Source organism: Cricetulus griseus, chromosome 7 (assembly GCF_003668045.3).
Source record: "Cricetulus griseus strain 17A/GY chromosome 7, alternate assembly CriGri-PICRH-1.0, whole genome shotgun sequence".
Lineage (NCBI taxonomy): Eukaryota > Metazoa > Chordata > Mammalia > Rodentia > Cricetidae > Cricetulus > Cricetulus griseus.
Window position 1 is genome coordinate 122,084,525 of NC_048600.1, and position 13,137 is coordinate 122,097,661.

Below are 13,137 nucleotides of genomic sequence, written 5' to 3' on the forward strand. Positions count from 1 at the left end.
CATCATGTCCAAATCTGTTCTGGCTCAATCTCTCCCCTTATCCACAAGTTAACTTACAAGTTATAGGTTATGAATAGTAATAAACCCAGGTATATGCCACTATCTCAATTCAAGAAAATCTTCCAAATGACCCATTTATTGGTTTTAAGGCAGCAAGGGATGGCTTCTGGCCCACATGCCTTTCTGGCCAAGCAAGGGAAAGTCGGGGAAGGAGAAAAGGTGACCACTGGGAGTCAGTCAGAGCACGTGTCCCTACACTCCGCCCTGTCAGCATTTTCCAGTCTTCCAATATCACTCTAATGCACTTGGGTTTGAAAGCAAGTGTGCCCCAGGTCTGATGGTGTCTGCCAGGACTGTCTTCCCAGCCCAAGGCCCTGCTCAGCCTGCCTTCCCCTCAGCCAGGCTCTCCCAAGGGCAGATGACTTCCTTTTCCGTGGTCTGGTCACCAGACTCTCCAGCCCCGGTGTCATCCGAGTCCATCAGGCAAGGCCCACTGTCAGTAGGCATTTCCATTTTGATCTGGAAAAAGCTGCAGACATGAAAATAAGTGAAGGGGGGGTAATCCCCACATGATCCCAACAGTCCCAAAGACAAGCATGCCAGGGACACTGGTCCAGAGGGACAGGTGCGGCCATTGGGACCTATTTTCTTCTGTTGAACGAAAGATGATCCCAAATATGCTCTGTTTTTTATTTCCATTCTTCTTGGTTTTGATGAATTCAGCCTGTCCCTGTAGTGTTGCATGCCATTATTTAATCCTCAGACCCTTTAAGCTGTCTCTCGAGGACACTGGAAAGGGAGCCTTTTAAAAGTCCCGTTCCCACACCTGCAGTGGGACAGTGGCCACGGAGCCAGACTGTCTCTCAGCAGAGCCAGCTGAGGAGAATCAACAGAATCACACCAGACTCTCATCATTCCCTTGATGGGGGAAGTGCTTCCATGTATGTGTTTGTCTTACTGGATGGTAAATGAAATACTGGTTGGCCAATGAGGCAGCAAGTTAGATAGGACTAAGAGTCAAAGAGGATTCTGGGAAATGTAGTAGAGAAGTGGTGATCCAGGCAGGAAGTGACATAGCAAGGAGACTCATATTTAAGCAAGGAGAAACAGGAAGTGTCCTTTTTCCCCTTCACATCCTCCAGCGGTGCCATGTGAGCCACCAGCAAGAGAGGGCACCAGTGGAAGGCATCCTCTATAAGTCTTATAAAAAATATAGATTTATGATAATTAAAACTGAGCTAGCAGATGAGAAATCCTAGTCATTGGCCAAGCAGCATTTGAACCTAATATAAGTCTGTGTATTATTTTGTCCATCCACACTGCGGGCAGAACTCGGGCGACTGGCAGAGACCACACACATGGCTGTAGGGCTCGGGCGGCTTTGACCGAAAGATTTATCGTAACATTTCCTAAAGCAACAGAGTCCTCTTCCTCCTCCTCCTCCTCCTCCTCCTCCTCCTCCTCCTCCTCCTCCTCCTTCTCCTCCTCTTCCTCCTCCTCCTCCAAGCCACACAGACCAGAATGGGTCAGTAGCCAGTACTCCCTGCTGTCCCCACACTCACTACACTGAAGAGGCCACACTCTCTGGGTGTCACAGCAGTCTAAGACTTGTGCCTAATGTATCTTTCTCCAAGATCAGGCAGGGACAAATGTAGGACTGTGTCAATTGGTTTGGGGGTGACTCTGACTGATCCCTCCAAACCCCAGGAAAGATGAAGCTGCAATGTGACTCTCTGCTGTGGATCCAGGCACTCTTGAGCACTCCTCTGGACCTCTGCTCTGCACATAGTGGCAGCCTCGGGGCACTTGGGGTTCTCAGATTTCAGACTGTTAGAGCTACCCAAAATGGAGTTCAGAGGATTACTGTAGCTGGGGTGGAAGTACTCCTCATCTCAGACCACTACGGGAACAAATATTTTTTGAGGTCCTTTAGGATAGCAGGCAGGTGTCTGTGAGGACCAAGGAGGCCACGACACTGAAGGTGTGAGATAGAGAAAGGTGGGAGCCCCTGGGAATCGTGTCTTAGGAACATCATAGCCTGTGGTTACTGCTGAGACCCTTTACAAACACAGTAAATTGACCTGACTAACAGTCTTGGGACAGGGCAGGTGTGTGGAGGAGAATCGGCAGAGAAGGAAGGTGCCCTTTTACCACCTCTGAAAGAGGGAGAGGTGATGGGTCTCAGTTTCTAGGAGCAGTTGTTGACTTAGAGATGTGTCTGGTCTCCACAACCCTCATCGGTCTATGGCTCCATCAGCACCATGAAGCCACGCCCACGCCCGCTGTCCACGCCCACACCCGCTGTCCACATGCACACAACCCCAGCCCCTTCAGCTTCTTACTTGGCCACTTTCTTGGGTTTCAGCCTGGGCAGCTGTTGGCCCATGTCCCCCAGAGGCTGCACCTTCCCGTGTGAAACAGCGGGGCACTTGGGTGAGAGCCTGGCAAAAACCGGGGATGCCAAACAGCCCCGTCTCAGAAACCTTCCAAGGGACAGAGCCACGCGGGCCTTGGGAGGGGCCCTGGGTTGGCCATGTGGTCTTGACTGGTCAACAGAGGTCTCACTGCTCTCAATGACTGAGGGCCCACAGTTGGCACCAGACCAGCTGGTTTCCCCCTTGGGCTCCAGGCCTGAAGAACTCTCCAAGGCCACTCGGATGGGCGAGGGGCAGATGGCAATGCTGGGCCGCCGGATGAAGCGACTTGGTGAGGGAAAGGGCCTCCTGGGGGAGCGGCAGGATGGGGAGAAGGGGCTGGAAGGAGAGGGAGGCACGCAGGTCCCTGTATACACCGCAAGGTGAGGGCTCGGAGCCAAGTGCTGACCTGGCTGTGGAGAAGGAAAAGAGAAAGTTCAGTGAAGGGACATGTCTCCAGCCACCAGGGTAAACAAGCCATCCTCAGCTAGTTGGATCTTCTTACAATAGCAATGATGCAGGTCTGTTTTGGCGGGATTGATATAAAAGCTTACCCTGAGGTACCTGTGATAATGGATAATGGCATAGCCATACAAAGGCCTCTTGCCGGGACCCATCTGTCACAAACGGACCCATCTAGTCCTAGGATGCTGGAGTGTAACCATGCTGAACTTGGTTACCCCTCAAGACTCCAAATGAACGCCTTGTGTGCTTCCCACCCATGTAACCTCTTCTTCATTGTTGACCAAGTCTTTAGACCTGGAGGCATTTGACACTATTTTGTTGTTGTGTGGTGTGTGTGTGTGTGTGTGTGTGTGTGTGTGTGTGTGTGTGTGTGTACTTTGCTGGAAATCTAACTCATGATTTTGTCCATGCTAGGCAAGTATTTTCCCACTGAGCCACACACCCACCTGAAAGGCATTTAACAGTTTAACTTTAACACAGCAGTGCAAGTGGGGAGACCTGCAACTGGTGCCCTGCTGAGCCTCCATGCCTGAGACCACACCCCAAACTGTGTCCACCCTGAGAATCGTAGGACCTGTCCAGGCCTATCCTCAGACTGGCAATGCAAGCTGAGGAGAGGAGAAAAAAAAAAAAAAAAAAAAAAAGCTGAGTGTAGAACCTGAGATGTTTGCAGGGAAGAGGTGATTCTGTTATTCAGAAAAAAAAATAAAAAGGGGGGGTGGATCTCATTGTCCTGGCCACCATGGCCCCAGAGTCTAGTATGTTTTGGGCAGAAGGGGAGGGGCTGGTATTTCCTCATCTCAAGGAACCTGAAGGAGCTTTGTCCAAGTTGAGCAAGGAAATTAAAGTTGAGAGTTCCACTCAGGCTCTTCACTGTCGCCCCTTCCTTCACAGGCCACAGGGATCAATTGGCGTGGGCTGCTGGGTCCCCCCGGAGGCTTGCTATGGTCATATACCACATGAAAGCTGGGTGCGGACAGAAGTTCTGAGGAGAGGTGGTGAGTGGTGTCTTAGAGACAGCTGAACCACTACTGCTTCCAAGAGAGGACTAGAAAGGGCTCCGATGAGGAATCAGCCTCCTCAGCAATAACAGGTGGATGTCTTGCTCAGAGGGCTCCACTCACCTCTCACGCCCCAAGACTGAAGGAGGCCGCCTGAGCCCTGGGCTGGAGGCTACTGACTGCAGAGTGAGTGAGGCCTGGCCTCAGGTCACTCAAATGATCCCTGCCCAGTGTAAAGTGGGGTCCAGTCAAGGATCGCTGAGAGGAATTAGTTCACTTGTTACACAGCAATGGAAAATTAAGACAATTACTCAATATGCTTCTGAGCCTAGGTGTGTGACCCAAATGCCCCTACTGCTCCAAATAATATGTCACCTATTGCCTATGTGGCTTCTATGTCCTGAAAAGTGGAATAAAATTATCTAAATGAGGAAATACGCTAAAGAGAGTAGGGGGGATATCAGTGAGATACCTACTAAGCTCACTTGAAACTCACTACCTTGAAAAGTGTCACAAACTCCTGAGATCATCCCACCTTTGAGATAAGAAGTTTGAGACTCCTAGAGACCAAGGGACTGAACCAAGACCGTATGACTTGACTGTCCCTTTCTCCTCCTCTTCTGCTCCCACCTACTTCTCATCCCACTGCTTCCCCAGGACCCTCTCCTTTTCAGGATGAATGACAACACACGTAAGGAAGGTGGCCACTGCCTTCCCTTCTTCACTTACCTGGCCCGAGATGGTCCCTTCTGGACAAATGGCCACTCTCCCAGTTGGTTTGGTTTTGTTTGCTTTCACTTTTTGTATTTCTAGCTCTTTCTCACAAGGAAACCGTGAGTTCCCACTCTGTTCCTACCGTGGAGGCCTCCTGGGCTTGTGATCCGTAACCCAGCCCTGTACCCATGACATGAGCAGCAAAGCAAGTGGCATGCAAGACACGTGGTGAAGAAACGCGACAGGAGACAGATGAGTAGAGCCTGATTCAGGTTTGCTGTGAGCAGCTTATTTTATTGTGCGAGGGAGCCAAGACAGAGAGGGCAGGAGCGTGAAATGAGGCAGGACATCAACAGGGTGGGGAAATCACAGGGTTTGTAATGGAAAGCAAAGCAGTTGACGGTGGAGTGTCTCTGCTCACTTTTCTTCCATCAGAAACTGGCTGAGACATCAAAGACCTGTGGCCATGTTCAGCATGCAAGGACCCAGGCCCCCTTCAGTCCCTTCCTGTGGTGCCCTTCCCCTCTTCTCCAAAAGCAAGTAAAGTTGGTGCCATAGGGAAAAGTCGGCTTAGCTGGGGACATCATTTCTCTGGTTGGTCACCCCACTGAACACAGTCTGGCATACGACCTTCCTCGCTGGAACTGACCCTCACCTCGGTCATAAAACCTGGGGCCACAGGTCTTCTGGTCACTACACTGTCACTAATCAGCTTTCTCTTAGGAGCTAGAAGATATAGAAACATATCGTACACCTCAAATGTAACCTGATGCTGTCTAGGGTGCGCAGAGGATGCTGCAAGAGTCAAGAAGTGAGCTGGTCTGGGACAATATTGATTTAAGTATTCCTAAGGTGATATTTAAACAAGAAAGGGTAACAACACTGACAGAAGAAAGCAAGACACTTCAAGACCATGAACCGTCTAGATAATGGTAATGGTGGTGGTGGTGGTGGTGGTGATCGTGGTGATGGTGAAAGTATTGGTGATGGTGGTGGTAGAGGCGGTGGTGTTGACTCCAGTGGTGAGTATGATGGGAGTGGTGGAGGAGGGTGATGGGAATAAGGACCGCCACAATGGTGGCAATGGGGACGATTACAGGATGGTGATGATGATAACAATGTCAGTGATGGTGGTGATGATGGGATGGAGATGATGCTGATGGTGGTGCTGATAGTTAAGATGATGGTGATCCGTGGTGATGATGGAAAAGGTACTGAGAATAATGGTAAAGATGACGAGATGATGGTGACTGGGAAGATGATGATGGTGACTGGTGGTGGCGACAGCAATGATGATGGTGATAGCAGTGATGGTAAAGGTGATGACTGTGGTGGTGAAAGGTGGCAGCGGGCAGCGTTTGTTGAGCATTCATGATATACTGGGCAAGGTTCTACTGTTATTTTTCTGCCCTGGCTCCTGTGTCTTTTGCATAATACCCATAAAGAAAGCAATGATTTCTGTAAAAGTCTAACAGGAAAATAGATTTCTACAGTGGAAATCCTAGAGCCTTATATTAAATAGCATAATTAAACTCCATGACGGAGAAGCTTGTAGTGTGGATAAATTCTGGCATTATGAAATGAAGACGTTGTCTGAAAACGATTTCAATAAAGCAGTAGTATTATCTAAATATGCACTACTGTGACGGCATTTGAGATGTTGTTATGTTTGTTCCTGGTGACAACAAGAGCCTTTGCCTCATTAGAGCTGCCCCAGCAGCCATGGGTGTTCTTCCAACACCTCAGAACTGCAAAGAAACCTCTGGCCCCTTTGCTACCAATCCTGCAAATCTCCTTGTAGATCTCAGGACCTGAGACAGCACTGTCAGACTCTGACACCATTGATGAGACAGGAGTGAGGTAGGGAAAGAGCTGATGTTTGGAGTTGAGGTACAGTGATAACACACAAACATATGAAGTCCTGCGAGCTAGATGATAAATACAGCCTTCAGGATGGGTGGTCCAGGTTGCTCATTAGTCTTAACCATGTACACCAACTACCAACCTCAGGACCTCTCTGGTCTCCTTAAAGTCTCCACCCTTCCCCAAGCTAGCAGTTCCCACTATGACCTCCCAAAGCACCATGGGGCTTCCCCATAATTCAAATGGCCACACTCTTGTCTTTCCTGTTAACTGGAAGTAGCCAATGGGGGCCTTTCTGCCCTCTTCTTCCCTGCCCCCTCTACTCCAGTCCTTGACTGCAGCACTTGTACAGTGCTTAGCATGTAACACAGGCTGAATATTATTTTGGAATGTTGAGTGGTTGTAACACACAGAAGAAAACCGGTGCTGAAGCCTGGCCCTTTTTATTTGTTGTTTGCTGAGAAAGGGTCTCGCTATGTAGCTCTGGCTGTCCTGAACTCATATGTAGACCAGGTTGGCCTCAAACTCACAAAGATCCACCTGCCTCTGCCTCTCAAGTGCTGGATTTAAAGGTGTGTACCACCACCGCCTGGCCTAAGCCTGACACTTCTAATCACACATCTTCCAAAAGTTTCTCTCATGCCAAACAATTCTCTTCCAACTCTTGGCAATTCTCATGTGTTGAACACAGACAATTCCCTAATCACAGTTTGTCTCATGGTTCAGCCATTTGCATCCACACATCTTCATCAACTCTGTGGGGGACAAAGACCACTTTGCATATTTTTATCTCCCATGACCCTTCTACTGATTCTTATAAAAACCATTTGTAGGGACCACATGTGGTGGTATATACCTTTAATACCAACATGTGGGGAGGGAGCAAAGATAGGCAGCTCTCTGTAAATTCCAGGCCACTCCAGTAAATATAGTGAGTTCTAATCCAGCCATGACAACATATTAAGACCTTACATGTATATTTTTTTCTGGCCTCCACTTGCAAACACACACACACACACACACACACACACACACACACACACACGCACGCACGCACGCACGCACGCACGCACGCACACCTTGTCATGGATTATTAATTGCTGCTATCCAGAGTGAAGCCACTTCTCTTGTACCTTCCTTTGTGTGGAAAATGTTCAGACCTTTATTTTTTCATTCACCCAGGAGTGAATGCTCACCTACTTTTAATACCGGTGGCTCTCACTGATGGCAAACCTTGTATCTCAGACTGAGCAGACTCCCATATATGTGGGAAAGAACCCAAAACAGCACACTGTGGTCTTCCAGAAAATGAAACCCGTGAAAAGCACAAGCCTGGGGAGTGGGGTGGCAGATGGATAGACCAAAGATGAACAGGACCTAGGCACTGGTGCCTGAAGAGTTTGTGATGAACTCTGATACTACCGCTTTAGCCACTAGGCTGCTGGCGTGATCTCAGCTCATGTGGAGTAATTAGGAGGGACAGCAAACATTCTCTGGTTTCATGCATCTCAAACTTTCAGCTAAAGTAGGCCAAACAGCAGGAGAGCCGGGTAAACACGCTCCCCCAAGAGACTTAGGAGGGCAATGCATGAACCTGCACAGCAGAGCGTGAAATGACTTTGATGTCTCCAACGTTAGCCTTAAAAATTCATGTGCATTTTGCATTCCATTTCATAATATATTTATGGCTGTTTTAATGTAAAATTTTAAAAATTACCTAAATCTCCTCCTATTCTAAATATCCAAGTAAAATTGGTATCCCAGTTCTGGAACTGATCTTGTGACAGCCCCTCTTTTCACAAATGACTAAGCAGAGAGGGCCTGTGGGTTGCTCAAGACTACGTGGCTGTGTTAGAACTGGACCAGGGCCCAAGAGGCTTCCTCAGAATCCAGAGTTCTTTCCATTCATTCATTCATTCACTCATTAGTTCATTTGTTCATTCATCCAGTAACGTAACACACATGTATAGAATTTACTAAGTCTTGGGCATTAGACTCCAAGAGGGAAGCTAGATTTTACCCTTCCTCTTATACTCAGTCTATAATGGTTCATTACCTGACGCTGCTGCATGGGGACTTCAAAAGAACATTTAAAAAGCACATTGCTGGTGCCATCTCAGGGTAACTTGTGAAATCGGGAAGTGTTTGTTCCCCTCTGGGGCTGGGATTATCTTGCTAGCCTGAAACCAATGACCACAAGTTCCTTACATTGGCTTGGACAGTCTTCAGTGACCCGGCCCTGCCTACCTCTCTCACCTTGTCTTGTACCATTTCCTCATCCACCAGGCTCCACCCACCTGCTCTTCAGTTCACTCCAAACCATCCCACCTCTGGGGCTTTATCCTTAGAGTTCCTCTCTCTGTAGGACACTCTCTTGCTTGGTCTACATCCTGTTACAAAACTTTCTCATCCTCTCTTCTTCTGTCACTGCTTCAAAGAGACCTAAGCCTACACAGAACACATCCCCCTTATCATGGTATCATACCCATTTCCTTTATAACTTATTCAACAGGTTTTATCATAATTTTAATTAACAGTTACTACAACAAACTCAATTCTGTACCCTTCCCTGTATCCATATACTTTTAAATGGGACTCTGACAAATTTTTACTAAAAAAGAATAGAGTCTATTTCCCTTCTCCTTCTCCCCTCATGGACACAGAGTCTTATGTAGTCCAGGCTGGCCTCAAATTCATTATGTATGTAAGCAGGACCTTGAATGCACAATACTCCTGTCTTCACCTCCCAAGGTCTGGGATTACAGGTGTGCACCACCACGTTTGGTTTTATGTGGTGGTGGGGCTTGAACCCACGGCTTCATGCATGTCAAGCAAGCACTCTACTCACTGGTCTGCACCCCCAGCCCTGTTTCTTCACTCCTTTAATCGTGGAGGAATCTGTGACTTTCTCTGGCCAAGAAAAGATGGGTGAGATCATGGGAAGCCATCTGCATTTCTACTTTCTCCCCTGAAATTCTGCCACCACCCTAAGACCATGCCTGGGCAGGGCTGTTGGAAGATAATAGACACAGGAAGCAGAGAGAAGACATGTCCTATTTGTCCCAGCCCAAACTCCTGTAAGCCAACCTCCAGACATCAGAGACAAACAAAGCCAAAAATACAAAAGATGTAACCATGGCTAAGAACAAGCCCACTAGGAAACGTGACCCAGCAATGCCTTCCTAGGCGCGTGTAATGGAGGAGACTAGGGGTGGGCCTTAAAAGAGCCCTGTGGAGGGATCTCAAGTTGTTTTGGAAGTGGCATCTGAATTGGAGAGATGGGGTGAGAAGTTTCACAAAGCTATTCTAAACAAATACTCCTCATAGAAGTAGCCTTGTAGGGTCAGTTTCTTGATAAGGTACCATACAACGCTGCCCTTTCTCCTATGCTTCTCACCATTGCGCCCTGAAGCAATGTGGGCGGGTACTGCTACTCACTCATGTGACAACCTCCTACCATCGCTAGCCCTGCTCCTTAGTGACTTGGAATAGGAAAACAAAGCCATGTAACTCCTGACCTAGAAGTTCACTCTGAATGCTACATTGTGCTGAGGGACAATGAACCTTCTAGATACTAATCCTTCTAGGGGGTGTTGTTGCCTGCCCCAAGCGTACACACCCCCCACCCCAGGAATCAGAAATTCATTTGGGAGGAGGCAGCTCCTTTTTGAGTTGGCTCCTGCGGTCCAGCTTGCTCATGACCTGGGTGATGTCCACTGTGTTGGCTGCTTCTCGAGCTTTCTCTTCCTCTTCCAACTGCCTCAGGATGACAGGGCTTGGGCTGGAGCGCAGATGACGCCTCATAAATGGGAGGGTGGAACTACAAGGAAAGATAGATGAGTGGTTGGAAAAAAACCCAAAAAACATATGGCTTGCCTGCTAACACTGACTTGCCTGACGGAGGTTAGGGCTAGAAGGTCAGAATTGGGACATGCCCCTTCATTTTGCCAGTGAACTTCCAAGAGGACTTTCAAAACCATGTCCAACCTTAGCTCTCTTCCCTGTATGGAGAATGGGACCATAGTGAGTATAACTGCCACCAGATTTCAGGTGAGGCCCTAGGAAGACTCTTTGGTTGATGGTGATAGTGACAGGCACACCTTCTATGGTGTTTAGAACTCAATTTGTTATGTAAACAAAAGATCTTCAAGATCCCCGTGTTATCTCCACAAGATCTTCAAAGAAAAGAGCACAGTGGGGTTGGATGATGGGCATAGTAGGGTTAGATGATTAGATGATGGGCACGGTGGGGTTTGGGTGATGAGCTCAGTGGGGTTAGATGATGATGGACACAGTGGGGTTGGATGATGGGGCCCCAAGAGCTTGAGTCTTGAGGAAGAATCAGGGCTCAGAGCATTTGTTTAAAAAGACAAGGTGTGAGGGTGTGGAGATAGTTCCCTTGACATCACATTGACCAGAACTTAATCCCCAGAACCCATGTCAAAAAACCAGTGTGGTGGTGCAGGATTATAATCCAGGGCTGGGAAGAGAGAGACTGTGGAATGCTGGGGTGCTTGCTGGCCATCCAGCCTGACCTAATGGAGTAGCTCCAGGCCAGTGAGAGATCTTATCTCAAAAAACAAAACAAAACAAAAAGCTGGGGCGGAGTGGGGTGGAATAACACCTAAAGTTGTCCTCTGGTCTTTGAATACATGTAAGTGTACACACATGTGCGCCCATGCACACACATATACATGCTCACACATAAAGAAAGCCGAGCTGTCCCAAAGGGCTGGCCCCAGTGGAAGTTTCCTCAGAGGGTTAGTGGGCTACAGCCACTCTTCTCACACACCCCATCTCAGGATGAATTAGAAACTTACTCCAAAGCCAAACATGGATTCCTGTGACCAAACTGACTACCACATTCTAGGAATCAGAACAAAGTTTGAAGGGCTTAAAGGATGGAGATGAGACATACAGCCTTGGGGGCAGGGATACATAGATTTGGGGAGCTAGCATTTCTTCAGTAACAACAGAATAAAGACTGAGGATCTACCCCTAATTTCTGGACTCTGTGAGTCCCCAGAGCCCTTGTCTCTACACCAGAGAGGCAGAGGCAGGATGCTCTCTTACAAAAAAACAAAAATCAAAAACTGGGCACCAGCTGTAGGGGACAGTGTAAGCTAATGCCGCCACTGGGAAGGTTTGTATCTTAAATTTTAACAGATTTTCTTAGACCTGTGAGACATGGAATGGGTTCCCTCCTATTGCATTCCCCTCCTGGGTACAAGCCAAGTGTCACTCTGTGTGAGCATTCACCCCTGTTGTCACTCACGAAAGGGACGGCTGCACTCCCAGACTGTGAAGTTCCTTGCCAAAGTCCTTGCAAAGTTCCTTGCAGCAGAGGTCTCTGCCAACCAAGGCACTCAGTGCCCCAGACATGCCCAAGACGTGCCCTCTCTGAACTCCAGTGCCTGCCCCAGCTCATAAAAGTTCAGGACAGAAGTGTGAGGCAATCCACACCCTACCCCACCCCAGAACCTTTCTGTCAGAACTTCTGGGCTTATTGTGGCCCTTTACTGGAGTTCCTTGGGCCACTGGACTCCCCGCCTTACTCCATAACCATAACCCTAGCACAGAGCCGCAGCCTTCTTCCTCTCACTGAGCTGCTGTCCTCAAGGACAAGGTGGCATGGTCTTTCATTAGCTCCTGTGATCCAGGATGCCCCCCACCCCTTTTGAATTGACTGGGGATGCTGGAGATTGATGCAGCATTGTAGGAACAAATAGGAACATTTACCAACACAGGGGCACAGGGCATGTGGACGACTCTGTTTGGAAATTAAAAACCTCTGCCAGAATTTCACAGCTTTGCTCAAACTGTTATTTCTTACTCCTTTGAATCTTTAAATAATCCTTAAGGGTCTACCCCCTACCCTACCCCTGGAATTTTTTTTTTCAAAGATTCAAATTTGTTCAACGAGTTCAATTTGTTCTTTGGAATATGACATCATCCATTGTCCCAGTGTCTCTGTAAGACAAAGTGATAGAAATTTCCAACTGGTTGATGGACTTCTAAAAAGCAGTCCCTGGAGGTCCTTAAAACAGTTGGGGTGTTACTGTTTGCATCTCCCAACCATCTCAAATTTTCTCTTCAAGTGCAATTTCCCTCCCCTCCCCTCCACCCTCAGGTCTTGGAACAATAGAGATAGGAAGGTTTACCTTAATTAATTCTATTCATCAGTGTGGAGGTAGAGGGGTAGGGTGATTTAAAAAAATTAGTGAGATGTTTCCATTTGTAATACTCAACAATTATCAGTCTGATAATCAGGGCCCTTGGAACCGGAATCTGGGAAGCAAAACTTACCCGAGGCAATTACTAAGGGAAGCTTGCTGGAGGGCTTTTCTAAGCAAATGAGACCTTCCTTCATGGCACAACACTTTCCAGTCCCTACAATGTCATCAACCAAACCTCCACTCCAGCCATTTGGCTGCAAGGGGCCTTCATGTCTCTAAAGTAAACAGCGGGCGGCCAGCGATTAAAGACACTACACTTGCCTTCTCTTGGTGGTTCCCTGTGGTTCGATAGCTTTGGCCAGCATTTCTTTATAGATCGGAGATTTTAAATAGCGAGCATAAGAATCCTGGTGGGAACAAGAGGAAAACAGTGGTGATGAGCCAGGGAGAGAGGGTGTATCGGATAGAGCAGAATATGCTTGCACTTCCTAGCGCTTTTCCCTG

The 13,137-nt window shown here is 48.0% G+C and overlaps 1 protein-coding gene across 1 annotated transcript in view; it reads right to left on the reverse strand.

Moving 5' to 3' along the window:
• Positions 1 to 378: 378 nt before the first annotated feature.
• The window catches only part of Rgs9 (regulator of G protein signaling 9), a 70,902-nt gene continuing 58,143 nt past the window's right edge, over positions 379 to 13,137 (reverse strand). The window contains exons 16-19 of the mRNA XM_027425830.2: positions 12,955 to 13,040; positions 10,160 to 10,277; positions 2,343 to 2,827; positions 379 to 529 (exon numbers count right to left, since the gene is read on the reverse strand). Coding sequence (XP_027281631.1) covers positions 379 to 529; positions 2,343 to 2,827; positions 10,160 to 10,277; positions 12,955 to 13,040 — 840 coding nt within the window. The remainder of the gene's footprint in view (positions 530 to 2,342; positions 2,828 to 10,159; positions 10,278 to 12,954; positions 13,041 to 13,137) is intronic.